Source organism: Palaemon carinicauda, chromosome 18, assembly GCF_036898095.1.
Source record: "Palaemon carinicauda isolate YSFRI2023 chromosome 18, ASM3689809v2, whole genome shotgun sequence".
NCBI classification, from domain to species: domain Eukaryota; kingdom Metazoa; phylum Arthropoda; class Malacostraca; order Decapoda; family Palaemonidae; genus Palaemon; species Palaemon carinicauda.
Genome location: NC_090742.1, coordinates 18,435,701 through 18,458,603, shown reverse-complemented (window position 1 = coordinate 18,458,603; position 22,903 = coordinate 18,435,701). Strand labels below are relative to the sequence as shown.

General features: G+C 45.1%; 1 protein-coding gene and 1 pseudogene across 1 annotated transcript in view; both read right to left on the bottom strand.

Moving 5' to 3' along the window:
* Positions 1-22,903, bottom strand: part of LOC137657651 (uncharacterized) — a 101,348-nt gene that overhangs the window by 15,670 nt on the left and 62,775 nt on the right. Inside the window, exons 12-14 of the mRNA XM_068392052.1 lie at positions 13,720-13,826; positions 8,007-8,153; positions 5,966-6,167 (exon numbers count right to left, since the gene is read on the bottom strand). Coding sequence (XP_068248153.1) covers positions 5,966-6,167; positions 8,007-8,153; positions 13,720-13,826 — 456 coding nt within the window. The remainder of the gene's footprint in view (positions 1-5,965; positions 6,168-8,006; positions 8,154-13,719; positions 13,827-22,903) is intronic.
* On the bottom strand, positions 16,996-17,114 carry LOC137658077 (5S ribosomal RNA; annotated as a pseudogene).

Sequence of the window (22,903 nt, the reverse complement as noted above, 5' to 3'; positions counted from 1 at the left end):
TACTGCTGCACAGTCTGTGAACTGTCAACCATGGGGAAGCGAGGAAGTACAGTGACAACCCGAAGCTGTCTAGACTGTCTGGGTCGTACAGACAACTCCTTATCGGGTTGCTGAGGTTGCCGCACTGCGTCACAACAAGTCACTTCTGCTGGTTGTTGAACGTCTTCCCAGTGACACACTGACTCCGTAAACAAAAAATCCTCTAACAAGGACTAAGCTTGGACTGCATGTCTTGCAACACAGCTCAAGGTCTATGGGAGCAGGTGTGGTAACAGACGGGGTTAGCGACTGAAGTGGAACCATTACCCTCCCTGGAAGCATGCTATGCTTAAATAAAAGTCCATAGGAGGCTAAGCAGCTAAAGGCTCCTCTCCAAATGACAGAGTCCTCAAGGGAAAATCAGAAGGAGGGAGAATAGCATTTCTCATCTACAGGAACCATATCCGAGAAAAGCTAAGTTCTCTCAGTGAGGGTTTCACTGGTGCAAAAGCAGCAGACTAGAAGGCAACGTTATGAAACTGCTTGACAGTCTAGTGAGTTGGCAACAACCAAAGATGTGTGACTGAGAAGCATGCGGTAAGGTATGCAGAGCATGCTGTATGCAGAGCATGCTGTATGTAGAGCATGCTGTAAGGTAAGCAGAGCATGTTGCATGGCGTGCGGCTTATGCTGCATGGGATGAGGCTCATGCTGCATGGGATGAGGCTCATGCTGCATGGTATGAGACTCATGCTGCATGGGATGAGGCTCAAGCTGCAAGGGATGAGGCTTATGCCGCATAGTATGAGGCTCCTGCCTCATGGGTTGAGGCGGTTGCCGCATAGAATGAGGCTCCTGCCTCATGGTTTGAGGAGGATGCCGCATAGCATGAGGCTCCTCATAGCATGAGACTCCTGCCTCATGGGTTGAGGAGGATGCCGCATAGCATGAGGCTCCTGCCTCATGGGTTGAGGAGGATGCCGCATAGCATGAGGCTGCCTCATGGGTAGAGGAGGATGTCGCATAGCATGAGGCTCCTGCCTCATGGGTTGAGGAGGATGCCGCATAGCATGAGGCTCCTGCCTCATGGTTTGAGGAGGATGCCGCATAGCATGAGGCTCCTGAGAGGTTCCTGCCTCAAGGGTTGAGGAGGTAGCTGCGCAGAGAGAGGCTCATGCTGTGAAGAATGCGGTTGCTGCATGCGTTGAGGCGGCTGCCTCATAGCATGAGGTTCCTCAAGAGTTGAGGCTCTTGCCTCAAGAGTTGAGGTTCTTGCCTCAAGAGTGGAGGTGGCTGCCGCAAGAGTTGAGGTTGCTGCCTCAAGGATGGTGGAGGTTGCCGCAACGCAAGAGGTTGCTGCCTCGAGGATGGAGGAGGTTGTCGCAACACATGAAGCTCCTGCCTCAAGGGTAGAGGAGGTTGCTGCAAAGCATAAGGCTCCTGCCTCAAGTGTTGAGGAGGTTGCCGCATAGCAAGAGGCTCCTGCCTCAAGGAAAGTGGAGGTTGCTGCACAGCGCTGGTATCTGGCAACTCCCAATGCGGCAGCTCACGCGTGGAGGTAGGTTGAGGAACCTCAACATCATACGTCTGGCAGGGTGGACTGCGCAGAGGTGGAGTTGAGGCGGCTGCCTCATGAGCGCTCGCAGGAGGAGGTGTGCTAACCTTCTCTGCCTGAAACTCCTGCATCAACACCGCAAGCTGAGACTGCATTGTCAGCAGCATAGACCTCTAGAGTTTAAGAAAGACAACAACAAACGGAGCTACTGTCCGTTGAAACTGAGGGTCTAAAACAGCTGGTGCGGCAACAGACGGAGTTACTGTCTGTTGCGATACCACCTTGCCTCTCTGGGAGGTGTGCAGTTGTCGTACTGCAGCAAGTCCGAACTGACCCAGTGCTAATGGCACCACCTAGGAGTTGGACTTGCGCGGAAGGGACCGACTTGCACTTAAAAGCTGCAAGATTTGGTCCATGGTTTCTGCGAGAAACCTCTTCCGCAGACGAGGAATAAAAGGGCTCTCTCGTCTTTGTGTGGGTGGGGTGATCACGTCGGCTACGTGAGTTGGTAACACCCGAAACCACGGAGGGAAACGTCTGTTCGTCGATCAAGGCCTGCTGAACCCATAAGTCCTTCGACATTACTTCTCCCCTGGGCTTGGGAGCTTGTAAGAGGTCCCAGACTAGGCGAACAACTGGCACGAACAGACGAACCCTCGAACGCAACACTGTAACACTTTGCGCTTATCACTTTATCACTTTTGATTTTCTGTTTGCACTTATTTCACTGAACTCGAAACTTTAAGTGGTTTGTACCTGAAACACGCAATTCTATCCTTCATTAAAAGTTAGTAATTGCGAAAACAGTATTACAATGTAACAGAAAAACATAATGAAAGATAAATAATTCAGTGGCTGGAAAAGAGACTAAACACTAGATCAAATAAACTACGTTTAAAATCTCTCACCGCATAAAGCCTGAGAACAAGAATAAAACTCTAGAAACGTTTACCTTCTTCCCCTAAAGAGACTAGGGAGAAGAGCAAAAACGATAACAACGTTACCCGCTTGAACGAAACGTTTATCCTCCTCTCTCTCCCTCCGTCTCTATCTCTCTCTCTCTCTCTCTCTCTTGACTTAGCACCTGAGAGAAGAGCCCAATTATATATATCGTTAAAACATATTATTGTTAAAGGAAAAAAACTGAAAGATTTCCCAAATAAAAAGTTCCTTTATTAGAATTAAAACCATTTAAGCTAAGAAAGAATGAACAAAACGCTAGAATCGGTTTACTCTTACTGCAACGTGACACCGTGATAGACTCTCTCTCTATCGTAACGATAGAGCGCAAGTTGAACGTTCTGAACGTCAACAACTGCAGAGACAAAACAAAACGTTAGTTCAACTTTGAAAACAGTACAAGACTATCAAAGAAATTCTTTCAAAAACATTAAAATAGCATAATATGTTAACAGGTAAAAACGAAATGACGGGCTCAATGTTAATTAACTTCGGTTCCAAGAAAAGACCGCCTACTATTAGGAAAGGTCGAATATAAACAAATATAAAAATTAATTTTAATAAGTTTATAATAAAAGGAAGTTAATCAAAGAGGCCTATAAAAGGCGGAGAGATATAAAATAAATCTATAACTTTGTTAAGCAAAATTAAGAGAGTCTATACTCTCTTCGACACCAACACTTCCGTCTAAGGGAAGGGTCGGCCATTTAAAAGTGAAAGAGAGTTCATACTCTCTTCGTACCAAAATTAAATAAAAAATTAAATCAAATTAATTCCAAAAACTTGCTAAGCTAATGATATAGCTTCCTGAATAGCGAAGGCTAAACTCTAGAGCAAATACATCACCAAATCGTGAGCAATAACTCCAGAATCAACAGCGTATCCATGTAGGTCTAGCCGGAGGCACGACAGAGGAAAAATTGAGGTGGTGTTGACAAGAAGTACTGGAGTACCTGACCACAGATGGCGCTGTGGTGTTCACCCCCACCTGTATAGCGATCGCTGGCGTATCCCGACCGTAGATTTCTGTCGGCAACAGAGTTGACAGCTACATGATTATCGGGTAAGATTAATATTGAAAAATGTCTGGGTAATAAGCAAAGCTCTACCTCCAGTTTGTTTCTACATTATGATCAGAGATAAATGTAAACAAAACATTGGTTGCCATTTTTTATCGTGCTTTTTAGCATGTTTAGGAAATGCATGATATAAAATCACCTTTAATATTTGTGCCTGTTTTAGTTTAGGGTACTGTAGTACATGCATTAAGTGTTCTGTACATTAAAGGGTAGTTTGTTAACAGTACTACGTACAAGGGAAGGTTTTAAAAGTCTGAATATACATGTTGAATAAATAGGTAAATATGGTGTCACTACTTCGCGGATTTTCACCTGTCGCGGCCGCGACTGGAACCTATCTACCGCGATAAACGAGGGTTCACTGTACATAGAAAAAATATTCTGGAAAAGATCTGATAACATAACTACTCCCTTTCACAAATGATACACTTCTAAAATACAAATAAATCATAGGTATCCTCTTCAAAGTAATCTATGTGACATGATTTTATAGAATGTTTTTTTCCTAACTACAAACCCGAGTCCTTTTTTAGGAGTGTACCTTCAGAGAAGCTAGAACATTTAAAAATATAACAATCATAACTACTGACATGTAGCAGGTAAACTCTGCCCACCTATCAATCAGCTCAACACTGACTTTTGACCTTGGGCCTTAGACTTGCAGGATGATTGAGATGGGAAGTGTAACTTGAACCACTCAGGTTTGTATAGTTAGGAAAAATACAAATTACTTAAAAGTACAGTATATGCATTAAGAAATGGTTTTCAATACATTATGTATGTCTTTGCCCTGAGCTGGGGGGGGGGGGGGGGGGTTGGAGGGAAGATACTTCTAAACAAATTTTGTCTGAGAAGAAAGTTTGCTAAGTTATAAAGCTCAACTACATTTGCCACCCAGGCCAGATCATAGCGGCTATGATTTCTATTAAAATGTTTTTTTTCCCATTTGTATGGAGTAAGCATGACTGCCTTCTTTTTGAAGGACTTTACTTTGCCTTTGGGGTAAACTGTAGTCCCGATCGGCTGCCTGCTGCACCCCGAGAGGAGGAAGAAAGAATGGTAGAACTCCACTTAATCTACCTTTCATTCTAGGCTTATTACAAAAACTTCTATCTTAGATTAAATGCATCTTGTCACGGGAAAGAGTTAGGCTGGTTCCATAACTCGCTGAGCAGCAACCATAGGAATAATAGTAAAGGTACTCAAGAATCTATGGGAATACTCTTGTAGGTAATGTGAGGTAAAGGAAATCTGTGATAACAGACTTCTGTTTTAATACCTGAGCCTCGGACAGGTTCTTCATGGGCGCCAAAGAGGACCCGATATCTTTACTATTGTGAACCCTTGCCCGAGTTTAACCTTCAACCCCTACACTGGTTGAAGTATAGGAACAACTAATGTTCTCATGAAGCTTGATAGAAATGGTGTTCTTGGCATATCTTTCTACTTTATCCTGCCAATATTTAAAGAAGTCTTTGGAGTCTAGGCCTGAAGTGCAGAGTCCTCTCAATATAGTGCTGTAGAGCCTCTGCAAAACAGAGAACCCAGTCATTCTAATGCCCTTTGGACACCTGCCCAGAAGAGAGAGAGATTGGCCCAAACCTGGTACCATGGGCAGTTGGGTTGTGGTTACACACTCAGGAACAAACTAAGGAAAACTTCCTTCCTTTGGAACAACTTGTGACATACAAGATATCAAAAGCTCACCAACTCACTTGTAGAAACTAAAGTTAACCGAAAGACTATCTACAGAGTCGGAGCTTTACCTGATACTTATCTGAAATGGTTGCATGGAGAACTCTTAAAAGACTTGATGAGACTGGGCATAACTGCTTGAAGCTCTTCATTAGCATACACAATTCCCATGAGGAACAAAGATCCATGTTCCTCAATTGAAACACTGTTTAAAAATGAGCAATAGCCTTTCCCAGCTGCAACAAAGAGGTGCTTCTCTTGGCGACGACATTGGAAACCAACGGCAATAAAAAAAAAGCTCCCACTGATAGAATACCAGCAATAAACAAGGAGGACCTACATGTGACTGTGAAGTCATGAGCCAACAAAAGGCACAAAGATGATAAGATCAATGAGAAGTTTGTCCATAAACCTGGCACACATTTGTGGCTTATCTGGAAAACAACTACATATCCTCGTACTTTTAATTGAATTTATCCAAGTTAACCTCCTGACTCTCAAAAGATACAGAATGACATTTCATACACGAAATCAAGAATAGTTGATGAATTATCAGGTGAGCAACTGACACAGAGTTCAGAAACCATCAATGCCTGTACTGAGATTATTGTAACTTATTCAATTACCATTCTGATGACCAAAGACCTACAAGTCTAATAAATTGCCATTTACATGAATCAGTAACAAGAAAACTTACCTGAAAGCCATATTCAACCAATATGGTTGTAGGTGGAAGGGCAGCCAATTGTTGGCTTTTATTATGAAACACATTAGCACACACTAATAGCACAGCTGAAGAAGAAAGGCCCAACTGAGCCCAAGGGCTGCTTCCCAATGTTCTAGAACTGAGACTAGCATCAGCTAACAATGCAGTCAATCTTGGACCCAAATGGACAAATCTGAAAATATCAATGAAACCTGCTATTAGAAATGATATAAAAACAATCCACTATAAAATAAAATAAAAATGTAGGAAATATCATTATTTATATATAACCTTATTTTTAAAAATTCTGAGACTTGCTACCTCTTTAATGTTGATTTTTCCTGATTGTACACAACAGTTATATATACAGTACTTATTAATTTAGTCTCCCGCACATCTCAATTTCTTTCTAATAAACTACATACTACAATTATAAAAACTTCAGATTTCATAAACATAATCTAAAATCTAGAATACTGTATGATCTTAATATATATTAACATATGATAGAAATTTCATATTTCATAAACAATCAAATCTAGAATATATATTCCTGTACTTTTTGCATAACCAAAGAACTTCCAGGATATACAATCATCTACAAATTGCGTTTCAACTTTTTTTACTTTCACCCTGAAAGCACAATAAATATCAGTTTTAAAAAAGCACCTGCTACCCTTTTACACAAGGAGGTTTGCTTTATAAATGTTGAAAAGATAACTTACCACTTTTGAAAATTTATGAAACCAACGGGCAAAACTTTTAAACTGTGTACCATTACATCACCGCTCAGTAGTGTAGGCTGCTGTTTCAAGTAATGGAAGTATTGGCCAAAAAGTCTCAACCGTTTCTCCCATTCTCTCTGTTCTATTTCCTTTTCATTTCTGTTATTCAGGCATTACTGTTTATTTCAGTCTAGTTTATTTCTTATACCTTTATTCCATGCCTTATTCTGAATTATCATTATTTCTCCTTTTTTTTCCTAATCATCCTTAATCCATTTTAACAGTATTTCCGCAACTCTATATTGTATCTATTAATTATATTTGATTCTGATTTTGTATAGACCAATTTACCGGGTAAAATTTTATATAAATTTCCTTCACAGTCTTTTCTACCTATCTATCTTTCTACCATGGCACTTCCCCCACTTCTGGGTGTTAGCCGACATCAAAAAATGAAAGAACATAAGGAGAGTTTTCTTCTCTTCGTTACTCCCAGCCTGACTAGGGATTCAGCAGATTTTGGCTGATACTGCTACATTTGAGATTTTTTTTTTTTTTCTCTATTTGTAGAGTTTTGGGATTGCATATTATGTGTGTACGCGAGAAGGGCTCTGAATGCAATATCCACAAACAAGGAAGTTATACTCTCATATCTCTCATTAATAAAAAAGAAATAGCATGGCAACTCTTTCCACCTTATACTGAAACCCCAGAGATTGAATATGTCTCAGTTTGAACTTATTGGTGTTAGAACAAAGTTTTTTTAACAGATTTTACTGGGATATCAAATGAATTTACATCAGTCAAATTACAGTACAATTATAACTTGCTAAAAGCTCTACCATTCCTATTTTATAACAAGAGGAGCCAGAGTAGCGGCAACCTTGTGTATTCTAATTACAAACTCACAAAACCTAAATATTTTTTTCTTAATTCCTAATGATCTTGCTTTTGGGTATGGTGTCTGTATATATTAATAAAACTATAATGCTGAATGATAAATGAAGAAAATTTAAACCTTGGAGCCACAGTAGAATTGAGAAGAGTGGTATGCTTGTTTCTGATCTATTTTATTCATGATGTTTTAAACTTTTGGTAAAAATGTTTTATAAAAGAGTGATTTTAGGGGGGACTGGAATAGATTAACCCATTTACATAACCTCCTTTAGGAAAAATAATGGCCTCCTAAAACAAATTAAATTTGACCAGCAAGGTTCAAAAGTAAGTGTACATGGTTACACAGTATTGAATATGAAAATGTTTCAGATTATTGCAAAGGTTAATAATACTCCAATCAAGTGAAATACCTGGCTGAAGGAAAATGTGTAAGCGTTGATTTTATGGTCCCAGTAAGAGCACTGAGTTGGGCTGTAGGAACACTATCTTCTACATCAAATGCAGGCACTAAGGTTATTCCTCGATCACAGCAATATCTATCCAATGAAACAACTTCACTGTGAAAAGAAAAGAAAAACAAGCATTAAAACAAGGGGAAATCATTACAATATCATGTATATACTATGAGAGAAAATACCTATAACCCAGTTACTCTCTAAATTTCAATCCAAATAATATTCAAATGTTGAATAACCCCTATCAGCTTCTTTTCTCCTGTGTAGAACATGGAGTTTTATGAAAAACTCTGACTTGCTGGTAAAGAGGACAGTACATGTTTTTCACATGGTTCACTGTTAACCCTTTTACCCCCAAAAGGACGTACTGGTACGTTTCACAAAACACATCCCTTTACCCCCATGGACGTACCGGTACGTCCCTGCAAAAAAATGCTATTTGGAATTTTTTTTTTTTATTTCTTTGATAATTTTTTGAGAAAATTCAGGCATTTTCCAAGAGATTGAGACCAACCTGACCTCTCTATGACAAAAACTAAGGCTGTTGGAGCAATTTGAAAAATATATACTGCAAAATGTGCTTGAATAAAAAATAACCCTTGGGGGTTAAGGGTTGGAAATTTCCAAATAGCCTGGGGGTAAAAGGGTTAACTATAATTAGGAAAAGATAGTGAAAAATTATAATTAGTGAGAGTCTATAGAATATCACTAATGGAGACAAAGGGTAAAGAACAGTAGATCCATAAGAGGCACGCTGCAGACAAGAAAACAGGCAGCTGCAACACCTTTATAACAAAATGATCAGAGAAGAAACCAAATTCAGATTATAAAAGAATAATAGATTCTAAGTACAGATTTTGGCTAAAAAAAAAATACTTCTGCTACACACAGTCAAGAGCCTTGGAAAAGCTAAAGACAATGCCATAAGCTTCTCACTTTCCAAGAAGAGGATCTGCCAGGCAGGGCTTGGATACGTTTAGATATCCAGTCAGTTGTGCCATACAAATTTCATATTGATTAATACATGATAGGTTTTCACACTATACGCTTAAGGTGGTGAGTACACAATGATAAGAAAGTGTCAGAAAAATCAATAATTTTAAAAGTCATTTGCATTTTTCCTAACTAGACATAATTGAGTCCTTTGATGGGAGTATGACTTTAGCAAAGCTGGAATGACCATTAAAATTTACCAAGGTAGTTACAACTATTGAAAGGTGTTGGGAAATTCCCAACCCACCTGTCACTCAGCCTGATTAGCATTTTTGACCTCTGGGAATGGGATTTCTGGGGTGATTGAGGTATGAAATGTAACCTGAAGGAGTCAGGTTTGTATAGTTAAGAAACATACAAATTACTTTAAAACTGTCCTTTAATAGGACACTCATCTTTTGGAGGGAGGAAGATCCTATGAACCAAAAATTCTGGCTAAATCAACTTTCCCAGAGTAGTCAGAGAACCAGGTCCTCTAGAGGAACATAATAGTGTTGAATGGCCTTTGATGCCCCAGTGCGTGGATTAAGGCCTAAATTTTATAATCCAATTCAATCCAAATCTACAGGAACAAAGGTGATGACTTCACTAACCTCTTAACAGTCTGTGAACAGGAATGCCAAAGGTGTCAAATTAGGTTTGTACTAGGAATAAATGATACTCAGTCATAGGAGAAAGTATATCCTCATAGGGAATATGCTATTTGAATGTATACGCAGTCACTATAAATCATGGATTTAATTACATCTTATTCATCTTAACCCCTGTTTAAGAGGATGGGGGAGATGCATAACAAATCCGGTCTGAAAAAGGTTGCTCGGTTATGAAGCTCCCCTGCATCAGAAGGTACATCCAAATAATAATAGCCACAACTACTGCACCCCAAAGACAGGAGGTGGAAAGAAAAGTAAAAGGCCAGTTATTCTACCTTCCATTTTTGGCTTATGTCAAAACAGCTAACAAACTAGATACCCCTTGCCATTGAGGGAGTTAGGCTGGCTACACAACCTGCTGCACAACTGACCCAAGAGTGATAATCACAAGAGAGATTAAGTGATTCAAGACCAAAGGTAAAAGTATCCAAATACTTGTGGATATAGTCCTGCAAGTAGTGGGAGGTAAAGATTGTCTGGGCCTATCCAGACTCCTGCCTCTAACACATAAGCCACACATAGGTTCTTCCTAAATGCTAGGGTGGAGTCGACACCCTGACTTCATGAGCCCTTGCCTGAGATGGAGCTCCAACTCACAAAGCCCAAACAAAACAGTGTTCTTGGATACATTACTCTGGCTACTACTGGTGATGATAAAGTCTTTGGTGCTCAGGCCTGAAGAGGAAAGTCCTCTTAGTAGTGCTATAGAGACCTTAAACAACAGTAGCATATCTTCATGATTCGCTCTTGATGCCTCCTAAAGAGAAGAGATGGATAAGAACTTGAACCATGTACTGTGGATGGCATGACTTTTGGGTCTTGCCTATGAACTCTGGAGCAAAAGTAAAGGACATCTTCCATCCTTCAGAATAACTTGTAATATAGATTTCATGAAGCTCCCTAACACCCTTTGCTAAACCTATGGCTAGCAAGAACTCTCAAGAATTAAATCACTATTTGATGCCTGTTTCGAAAGATCGTATGGGGCACGCATAAGAAACCTACGAACACGTCATATCCCACTATGCAGATCTGAGGTCCTGGGATAGACAAGACTGTTCAAAACTCCTCACTAGCACAGACAATTCTAATGAGTAGGAAATATCTTAGCTCTTCAGTCTGAAGACCTAACACAAGGCTGAGACTGACAGCGGCTTTTCTTGGCGAAGAAAGACTAGAAAATCACAAAACTGCAGAGACTACAATTACAGAATTATCCCTTCAACGACACCAATCGCAGAATATAGCCCACTTTCCCTGGTAGACAGTTGCAGAGAATTTCACGGGTATCCAGACAACTCATGTGCACTGCCTTCCAAAAATACTTCTTCCTTGGAGGAAATGATGGATAGTCTTTACCCGTGAAGTGCAATTGACTCTAATGAGAGATGGTACTTCTGAAGAGCTATCTGGGTCATTCTAAGACCTCATATTGTAAACAATAATGATTAATCGACAAATCAGACAAAAGAGAGGAAAAGGGGTGAGTACAAATTGTCGGGAGGAAAGGTGTATAAATCCAGATTGACAATGGGAGTAGAATACCAGGAATTTCCTGTTCAGCTGTGTGGCGACTAAGCATGTCTGATGGTATATTACTCTTGCCTTGAATGAACCTGACTGACTACTCTACAGCAATATTCATGGCCCAGATGTACACTACAGCAGTAGTGTTGTTGCTCACCAGAAAAAAGTACATGTACCATATTAAATTCTATTGGAAAGCTTGAGCGATATACAGGTGCTTTCCTTATGGAGACCACACCCCTGAAATGACATTATTCTCCAAGGTGTGAGCCCACCCCTCCTTGGATACAGCCAAGAACAAATGTATCTCTAGAGGTGGGGAGCTGAGTAGAGCTCCGATAGTAAGGTTTTTGTTGCTCAGCCACCAGGAACAATTATTCCATACCGCCTGCTCCACTGGAACCCGACGGGATGGGAAATCACTGGCTACTGACCAGTAATACTTCAGACACCACTAACGCCATTGCTGGTGGAGATGCTCATGTAGAAAGAGTTTCTTCAACAAATAAAGATGTCTCAGAAGACATTGCCACAGCCAAGCCAGGAATTCCTGCTTGAACAAGAATGGTAGGACTACCTCTCTGTGCCTGCTAATACGAATGTCTAATGCAAAGACACCCGCTGCTGCCGTGCCTATCAGAAAGACTAGGTATGTCATCTCATGCCTGAGTGCGAGACTTGCCTTTTCCTCATTTTTCACTCAAGTACGTTCTGTAGGACTGATGGATGGGTATTTGGAAATACATGTCTTGATCCAATGAAGGCATGAAGTCTCTCTCTGATGGTAGACAGCACAGTATTTGCCGTCTCCATGCTGAACAGAGTTTGATGAACAAACATGTTCAGCAGTGAGAAGTCAATGACTGGTCTCCAGCTACTGTCAACTTTTTCAGCCTCCAGGAGCAGACTATAGAACCAAAGAGAACTGTCTCAAATGAGCTCATGCCCGCACTTCATTATTTTCATCTCTGAGACCAAGGCCAGAGCTTCAGCAATTTCAGCAGGTAACTATGTAACGCCATCATTGTATAAATAAGCTAAGGTTTCCTCCTCCCACTAATTTCCCTAGAGGACCCAGTCCAAGAAGATCACAAGGGAGACCTAGCAGGTCAAGAAACACTGAAATAAGGAGCTATAAACTTTCTTCAGAGGCAGCCACAACTTGCACTCATCACAAGTGGATGACTGTGAAGTCATTCCCCTGCAAAAAACACGTAGATGATAAGGATCCATGGCAGGTGTGGACATAAATCTGCCACAATTTTCAACAGGTATACCTGGACTCAGCTGTATGTCATTACACATATCTATTTATTATGGAAAGAGAAAATCAAAACAGCAAAAATTTTTGAGACGACAGTTTGTATTCATGTAGGAGTACTGTAGATAGAAAGTTATCTTAGTGATCCTCTTTGGGGGAAAAAAGAACTCATGTGTTTCCAAGATGAGAGTAATTAGCAGTTACAGAACAAGGCATGTCATATGGTAACATATTGCAGTACATTTATCGGTAATTTTTCATTAGGAAAATAGAGAGGTACAATGATGACTACATAGACTTTAGTACTGTACTATGTAAGCTACAGATTGAATGAAAAAGAGGGCAGCAGAGTTGCTAGGAGTTGAAAGGTGTGAAACCTTTTCCTTAGGAAAAGGAATAACAGATCTATCATCAAACTACATGAAAGGAAGGAAGCTAAAGTTGAGTTAAGTCACTATGCTTTCTCTGCACAATAAAATTAGTTCTATGCATCATTTCTGCAATAATGAAGTATGTACAGCTATTAAGAAATGAAATTTATAGCTAAAATAAAATGTCAAGTAGGTTTGGTATGCCCAATCTATGACCTGAATCTAGTATGAGGATGGATCCCACTTACAGTGTGCCTTGTACTCTCCACACATGGCTGTTTAACATCACTTAATGCTTCTTACACTTATTTTCACATTTAATCAAGAACAAATTTATCAAGGATTGCTTTACGACAATCTACGATAGCTTGGTTGAATTACTTTTTAATGATTTTTATTCTGAGTAACCTAATCCCAAGGTTTGGAGGGGAAGGAAAAAGGATTTCATAATTCTATCCCTTAATAATAATGGTCTGGAAAACAGAAGCAATGATTCTCAATAGGAACATGAATAACTATATAATTGGGCTGAGCTCAGTCCAAGTTTTGTACAGGCAAAGATAGATGTGGTGAACAGATGACAATAGTAAAGAAATAAAGATGAAAGTAACAAGGCATGGTAGAAAACCAAAGACAGCAGTTGTAGTTCTATGGACTATAATTGAATTAAATAAAAATGTAAAAACATGACCACATTGGTTTTGAATACTGTACTAGTTGTGGTATAATCCAAATGTAGAATTCAAGTTTATTTATTTCTATTTCTAATGAAAATAATGCTACTGGCTACCAACAAAATACAGAGAAAATTCATATATCTATACACCTCACAAAACTTTATTTGTGCAGGCTGAATCTCTTACCTGGGTGAATAGGGTAAACTACTGGCTACCGATGATACACGCATGAGTAAATGTAACTGATTCATCTTCAACCCAAGCAATGAATCAACCATTTGGCAGAGCCGCTCCTGCAAGTGAAAACATCCAGTGAAAAACTGTGTGTAAACTTCCATATTAACCAAATTAATGCTTATTTTGATGAGTAACAGATTCAAATGATTACCCAATCTTAGCATATGACATGAATAGCTCACAAACTAGTTTTGTTTTGCTATTTCTATTCATTAGACTTTTATTAAATTTTCCTTTATAATACCAAAACAATTCATGGGATTAAAATCATCCATACTCAAAAGAAAAATTAATCAAATCTTGCAAGCTATTGTATTCCCCATAAGTATAGTGCTAAGTTGGTGATACAATGAAAGCCAATAATATCAAAATGACAAATTCGAAGATAATTTGTATTTTTCCTAACCATACAAACCTTAGCTATTTACATTGGGTTTACCTTTTAGCGCAGCTGAAATGGCGAGCCATTAGAATTTAACGAGGGTGTATTACCCCCGCCCTAGTTAGCGGGGGGGTAGGGGAGTGGTAGCTAGCTACCCCCCCCCCCCCCCCCTCACACACAGATGAATGCTCACTTTCACTTAGAGGTAGGACTTGTCTTGGGGGACAGGGCTGGCGGGCAAATATGTGTAAATAGCTAAGGTTTGTATGGTTAGGAAAAATACAAATTATCTTCGAATTTGTCATTTGTTCCGTAACCGAAATACTGTACAAACCACGCTATTTACATTGGGTGACTTACCCATTAGGTAGGGTGGAAAGTCCCCAGCCATACTGGCTTTGGCTTTACTCAGAATCCGAGTGAGTCGCACTCGAGAAAAGGAGTCCCTGCACCTCACAAGTTCCTTGCTCTGCAAGGAACCGTGTGGTCTACATAAGCTTGTGTGTGAAGGAAGAAGTGTGACCCGTCCTAGGCAGTTGACCTGGAGTTCCAGAAGGAACTCTGGGTTAGGACGTTCCCAATACCACCTCGTCAGGGTATGGGGGACGCGACAGTATTGACTCAATACTCGGAACACAAGGAAGCATGGTTTACCTGCAGAGGTTCGAGGTCAGCTATGCAGAGACCAGGATGCTGCTTCACCGTAGAGGGGATGAGGAAGAAAGAAATAAGGGCCAGACATACTTCTTTCGTTCATGCAGACTAAAACCTGATAACAATGCCCTCAACCTTCTGCTACCTGTCCAAAAAGGATCCTGAGGTTAGACCAGCTGTTGTGTAGCCACCACAGCGCAATAGAAAACGTATCGAGACTCCTGTGGGTCACGCCCTGCAGGAAGCGGGCTGCGAAGGTCATTAGACGCTTCAAGACTACAGCTTGTAGCACCTGCGTCACAGAGTAGTATTACTCGAAGGCGAGGGATGTTGCGATGTATCCAACATCGTGCTGTAGGGCGACGTGACGGGGGAGGGTCTGGAGACAGGTCGAGATAAATGTCCTTGAGTCCGGGCTGAAGAGGTATACTGGTGACTCTCCCCCGTGTCCTCCTTGTGCTCCCAAATCGGCTGCAACTGAGGACAAACTGCAGCTGTTCCCAAAGCTAACCTCTCGATTCCTTTACTGGCAAGAAAGAGAAGGTCTTGGGACATCAGATACAGAATGGAGACTCGAAATCTTGAAGGAATTGGACCGAAGGGCCGGGACCCCAAGATTCTGAGTCTAGCCAACAACTCAGGAGCGAACCTGAATGTTGCCTTCCCCTCTTCCTTAGAAAGGGCTTACACACTGGCCGTGGCCAGAGTGAGCAGGAGACCCAAGGCGGAATACAATCCGAGGCCTGTCGTAAAGGGTCTTGAGAAGATCTCTTAAAGGACTAAAAGTCCGAGCCATGCTCCAAGTTGGAGGTCTTCCTCCGACTAGGGCAGGGACGATCGTAGCTTCGCATGAGCGAGGAAAGATCCAGCGGGCAGGAAAAAGTTATTCCTTTAAGCCTGAAGGTCAGGGAAAGGCTGAGCGACAGGCTTCATTGCCGAGAGCGGAAAGGAGTTTCCTCCCGCCGAAAGGCAATATGACCGTTATTGCTGGCGAAGAGGCCTCAAGGGAAGAGGTATATCTCCCACGGCACCAACCACCGAAGACTCTTCACTTTGCCTGGAAGACCCCTGCGGATGACTATCGCAGAGGACGCGACCTCCGTACCGCGACTGTAGCGGGTTGTCTCTTCTTGAGGAGGAGGCGTAGTGACCCCAGGCATGAAGCCGAAGCGACGCCCCGGTTCGGGAGAGATGTCGCAGTGTGGTTGTTTGAGTAGTCTGCGCCGTGGGAGAAGCTCTCCCGGGAGTTCCGTCAGGGGGAAACCGTTCTGCGCATAGTCCCAGTGGAGCTCTCCCATTGAAAGGTTGACAGACAACCTGGTCTTGTTGAGACCCATTGTCCACAGACAAAAAGGAGGGAAGACGCAGGCGTCGAAGTTGTCCCACCATCACCGGAATGCATCTTGCCAGAGTCTCGGGGTCTGAGACTGGGGGGGAAGAACAGCGGAAGCTTGAGGTTCCAAGCTGTCGCGATCAGGTCCCCCAGACCAGGACTTGCTGGTTACTCAAGGTCAAAGACCCCCAGGTACACTCTTTCTACGAGGCTCAGCTCGGATAGTCGGAGAGAACATTCCTCTGCCTGGAATGAGAGAGCCGATGGTGGTATTGAGATAATCTCAATCATCCCGGTATCTCTACTGCAAGATGTGAAGGTGTGAAAATGCGTCCGCTGCTGGTTAGAACACGCCAGAATCATGAAGTCGACGCGCACGGGGCGACTCGGCAGGAGCTGTAGGATCTGTAGAGGGGCCAGACTACGGCCCCTAAGCCTGCCTGAATGATGGAGAGGTATCCTTCAGGTCTTGACCATAGGCCTGGACCGGAACATGCCCCCCCCCCCCCTTTCCTTTGACGAGTCCGAGAACAGCATCAAGAATGTGGGGAAAGGACGAGAATATCCACTACCATCAAGAGGTTCCATAGGTCAACACCCATTGCAGGTCTAATAGTTCCGCTGGTCCCATAGGGGCCAGGAAGTCCGGTTAAACGTTGCCTGAAACCACCGGAACTTGGACCGCCCCACATGGAACTTATCCTGAGGCGACCGTTCGGACTATAGACGGGTCAATGAGGAAAGGAGAACTAGGAAACGTTCCAAGGTAGGGCTGAAAGCTCTGCTTGACTGAGAACAGGTACTGCGACTCTCCTCAGTCTTGCCACAGTCAACTGAAAGGAAGGCTCGGAGGATGTGGCAACAGAATCTGGCGTCCCCAGGTGGTCACCCATCCAAGTACCGACCAGAACCGACGTTGCTTAACCTCGCTGGACGGACGAGAAGCGGGGTTTCCAACGTGGTAAGGCTGTTGACTCAATATCATGGCCAGATACTCCAGATGTTGAGGCAGAAGAAGAGAAGGCTCCAAGCAAAGTACCATGAACCCACACTCATGGCAAGCATCCGGAAGCTTGTCCCGGCGCTGAAGAAGGTCGAACCCGAGCCTACCGGAGTTGACCAGCCCTCCAAAAAGCAGAGGAGGCGGAAGCCTGCCCCTGAGCGGCCATGAGGAAAGCAGGGAGAGTTCTCTGGGGAAAAAAACCTGCTATGCCACGGCGGGATAGCCACACTGCATCATAAGCAGGAATACTTGCAGTCTAGGCTGAATTTGACGAGCTCCCTAGAAGATGGATGGAATGGAAACTGAAAGTACCCGTCCTTCCGAACCAGGATTTAAGGAGTCCTGTCGCCTCGTTACCAGTCTGATCAATACTGCTGTTCTACGCTGGCCGAAGTTTGTTCGACAAACTTGATCAGGGCTGAGAGGTCGACTACGGAACTCCCCTCCCAGATCCTTCCCGGGGGTGAAGCCGTCGATGATCCTATGGAAGACCTTCGCCTAAGGTATGGATCATTCTGCCCAACCGGGCAACTCTTGCCGACGCTATGGCATAGAGGTTCAGAGACACTGAATTCGCTGACAGAGACGGCAGGCGCGATATCCTTGGCTGATCACAGAGATTGTGCGGGAATGGGCATCGGGAAGCTGTCATCCGGATGAGTAACCTTAAGCATCCTCCCAGCGACAAACCTGCAATCCCAGAGTTCGTGAACTCTGCCGCTCCTTTTAGGACTATGCCCCCCCGGGGTAGCCTCCCGTGCCATCTGTTCCTGACAGGAGGAAACTGCAATTGGACACCTTGTCCCAGTTGTCGTAGCCGATAACTTAGGCCGACGTGGTTGAATGAAAAGGGCGCTGGAGCCCTGCAGAGTCTGGAAGAAAGCGCCTAGGAGGAGTGAAAACGGAAGTCGATTTCCTCCGCACAGCCGCTGTCTAAGTCTCTGTCCTTGGGCACAAACAAACTCTTCTCAAGGATGGAAGGGTGTCTGAGGTCGTCGACCTCCACAGATGAGACACCCAAAGGAAGCCCTCAGTCAGCGCGTCCAGATGGTACAACATCGAGCTTGTCCGCAAGTTAGATACTTAACGACGAAAGGCCAAGGTGCCTGAGCTCGAGAGGAGGAAAGTACCCATGATCTTCCTGTAGCTTCCTTGAACCACACCTCGGGCCGTAACCGAGGAGGGAAAGGACCTGGTAAGCCCCCAGAGGAAGGGGTAAGCAGTCACCCCTTGTCCGATGGAGAAATCTCGAACGGAAAGCCCCCCCGCCAAAAATCCTTCCAGGGAATGACGGGGAAGGGCTAACCCAGGTTCTGGAAAGAGGAGTGTTGCTCAGACCTCCCTGAAGTTTCTTCCTATTCTTGCAAGTGCCATGCTCTGCGTTTACGGGGTGAGGCCGTGTTCTGGAAATACGCTCCAGAAGAACTCGCCAGGCTGGCCATGCTGCGAAAACCCCATTGGGAATCGTGGTCGAAATCGCCCTGGAGCTCGAGCGATGGTAATTCAAAGATTTGCGCGTGGGCGAACGTGGAAGCGCCCATGCGCGGTAACGCAGGAACGCAAACGAAGGTGAGCGAAGGAGCGCAGAAGGAGGGCGAGCGTGGTAGGAAGGGCGAGAGCTGGTGGTCGGCGAGCGATAACCCATAGACGAGCAATGGATACTGCAAGAATTAAGCCGACGTTTGTGCGTGTCGGTTCGCGCGACGGAACACCGTCGGTCCGCGCGACGGAACACCGTCGGTCCGCGCGACGGAACACCGTCGGTCCGCGCGACGGAACACCGTCGGTCCGCGCGACGGAACACCGTCGGTCCGCGCGACGGAACACCGTCGGTCCGCGCGACGGAACACCGTCGGTCCGCGCGACGGAACACCGTCGGTCCGCGCGACGGAACACCGTCCGTCCGCGCGACGGAACACCGTCCGTCCGCGCGACGGAACACCGTCCGTCCGCGCGACGGAACACCGTCCGTCCGCGCGACGGAACACCGTCCGTCCGCGCGACGGAACACCGTCCGTCCGCGCGACGGAACACCGTCCGTCCGCGCGACGGAACACCGTCCGTCCGCGCGACGGAACACCGTCCGTCCGCGCGACGGAATACCGTTGGTTCGCGCGCGGGCGAACATTGGAGAGCATGGGCGCGGACGCGCATGAGCGTAGACGTGCAGGCACGTGGGCGTGTGGGCGCGCAGGCGAATGATCGCGCAGGCGCACAGGCGAGCAGGCGAACGGTCGCGCGGGGCGCGCGGGCGCGCGGGGCGCGCGGGCGCGCAGGCGAACGGTCGTGGGGACGTGCAGGCGAACGGTCGTGCGGACGCGCAGGCGAACGGTCGCGCGGGCGCGCAGGCGAGCGGTCGCGAGGGTGGGCAGGTGAATGAGCGCGAGTCCGAGGCGGCGAACGCAAGCGTTAGCGCGATGGCGAAGAAACGCGCTGCCGCGTGGGTGAGGAAGACCGCTGGCGATAGGTGGGCGGTCGAGCGATGGCGATCAGCATGCGCAGGTGGGCGGTCGCGCGATGGCGAGCAGCATCCGCAGGTGGGCGGTCGCGCGATGGCGAGCAGCATCCGCAGGTGGGCGGTCGCGCGATGGCGAGCAGCATCCGCAGGTGGGCGGTCGCGCGATGGCGAGCAGCATCCGCAGGTGGGCGGTCGCGCGATGGCGAGCAGCATCCGCAGGTGGGCGATCGCGCGATGGCGAGCAGCATCCGCAGGTAGGCGATCGCGCGATGGCGAGCAGCATGCGCAGGTGAGCTAGTAGCTGGCGAACCATGTTCCTTCAGAAGTGTTGGAGAACGTTGGCGTGCCGGCTGTAACACACGCGGGCGATCCGGAGATCGCCGAGAGACAGGTGATCGCTGGCGAGCTGATGATCGCTGACGAGCAGAAGGCAACGCGTGGAAGCCTGCGCATAGAAGAAGAGTCCTTGACCCAGACCTGAACCGAAGTTCTAGATCGCGAGGGCGAACGTGGGCGCACAAGGCGCGTAACAGGAACCAACAGGAACAGCAGGGATGATCATCATGAGAGCGCTGACGAACAGGAGAGCGCTGATGAGCAGGAGAGCGCCTGTGCGCTAACACTGAGCAGGAGCAGGAGAGAACACAGCAGAAGGGCGCGCAGGGGAACCCTGACACGCAAGGGAAGAACCCCCTTGGGAGGCAACCCTTTGCCCCGAAGGGATCGTTGTCCGTCGGGAGACTGATGTCCGTCGGGAGACTGATGTCCGTCGGGAGACTGATGTCCGTCGGGAGACTGATGTCCGTTGGAAGACCGTTGTCCGTCGGGAAGACCGTTGCCCGTCGGAAGACGAGATCAGGCTGCTGTCCATCTGCACCAAGGCGGAAGATCAAGAAAAAGGAGTTGTAGGCTGCAAACAGAGATTCAAAAAGGCGCCTCTTAGCACCCTTATAGGGAGATGAGAGGCCCTTACGACGAGGCGGACGGTGGGCCTTACGGCGAGGGAGGCCAACATCAACAGCAGCAGAAGAATCCTCCGAAGAGGAGTCTCTATGAGTGTACTCTCTCGCGAACGGAAGAGAAACACTTCGTAGAAGAGACTGGTCAGCCAGTGACCTAAAAGGAGCAATCCTCCGAAGAGGAGCTCCTGCAGTTGCCCAGCCCCTTGAGCGAAACTGCAGGTGTGACTGCTCAGCACCAAGAGCATATTCGCACGAAAAAAAGGCAAGAGAAGAACCCCCCTAAAGGGGAAAAACTCAAGCCTGGACAGGAAAAACTTCCCGCGGAAGGAAAGTTACCCGCCCAAGGAGGCAAGCCTCCTGAGAGTTCTAAAATGAACTGGAGAGCTGTCCGTCGTCACGGGAGTACTTCCAGTAAAAGGAGACACGCCCCTGACGAAAATACAAGGGGGGAGGCAGCAACAGCTGAATCCCCAGGCCTCAACAAGACAGCTCACACCGTTGCCATATTACAGAAACGAACTAGATCGGTAACTGTAAAAAAATAAAACAAAAATCATTAGTACACATTCATTCCCCCGGGAAGGCTCCGAAGAGGAATCCCGAGGGAAAGGAAACAAGAATTACACAACAGGCACGTGCCCTCACAACCACTTACACTCACGGAAGGAGAGCTGTAACCAAAACAGAATTATAACAATTATAATTATGTAACTATGTAATTATGTAATTTAAAAATGAATGAACACTAAAGAAAGAACGAAAACCCCGAAAGGAATCGTTCTACAAGCTGAAAAAATAAAACAACTACAATTAGATTCATAAACTAATTGAGACAAACGTACGGCGTAGCAACCCCCCCACACGGAAAGGAAGCTACAAGGGCGTAGTAACACGTAGTAAAAGGGTGAACGACCTCAAGAGAGAGAGAAAGACCGAAGTCAAACTCGATCGCCACCCATAAAATACGCCGTGGTGGCCAAACTGCCGAGGACACCACGTAGATATCGTACACTACACACACAAATCTGAAAAGGAAACTTACTGATTTCTATACTCAAATATATATACAAACATGAAAACATGTTTACATATATATTGAGTAAAAGAAAAGTAAGCGATTAAGTAAAGACAAAACAAACAATGGCTGCCAAGAGAGGACCAAGACAGAGACGTCTGTCACAGTCCGAGCCAAAAGTGAAAGTGAGCATTCATCTGTGTGTGAGGGGGGGGGAGGGGTAGCTAGCTACCACTCCCCTACCCCCCCGCTAACTAGCGCGGGGGTAATACACCCACGTTAAATTCTAATGGCTCGCCATTTCAGCTGCGCTAAAAGGTAAACCCAATATAAATAGCGTGGTTTGTATTTCGGTTACGGAACAATTCTTATTTGGCATAACAGCAAAAAAAGTCATATGAGAGAAGTTTGTCAGCCCTCAATCTTTGCAGATTTCATCTTTGCTGCAGTTTCAATAATCCACATATTTAGATCCATGAAATATTTCAAACAATAGTTTTAACTCTTTGCAGACTTTTGCAACATCATCTTGGTTACAATTGCTGCACAGAGTGAAATTTTCCACCCGCCCGTGCCTTTTGTTCATGGGCATTGCAATACATCCCTCCCCGACCACAAAGCCCTTTCTCTGGCTCACTCTCTCAGGATTACTGCTTCTGTTGTCAAGTAAGCATCAGCCACTAATGTTTGTCTTGCACCAAGTACTCTTTCTTAATCAACACCCTGGCCTTTAGGGAGCTTCATCATTTCAAACTAGCTCTAATTGGCAGAGGAAGATGATAAGTGAATGACAGGGTTGTTTAATGCAGCTGGAAGACAGCTTTATGGGCTGAGGGAGAATACTGCAAGGTACATGGAGATAAACACAAAGATCTGTGCAATTGTGACAGCAAGTGTTCCAAGGTGTAAGGGACAGGAGCATGATCTAAATTTAAAAAGCCCTGTTCATGTGGACCGAAGATCTACATCTAAAAGGAGTAGCCATCGAATCGCTCATCATTCATGATTAAGTAGTCTCCACTATTTCACCACATGATGAATTGCAGTTGACTACCATTCAAGACTCCAAATCTAAGTTGCGTATGCCTCTCCAAGCCAGTGTTGGCTGGTTTGAGAGGTTCAATTGGTGTTTTTCATTGAAGAATGTCAGAATGACTGGGGAGTTAGGCTTTGCAGACCATGAGGCGGAGAAAGCTTTCCCTGTGGAGTTTCTCGAGATCATCAAGGAGAAAGTGTACAAGCCAGAGCAATTCTAGAACATGGATGAAACCGGTAACTTTATCTACATAAATGTACCTGTTTATAGCAATATTGATGTGAAATTCT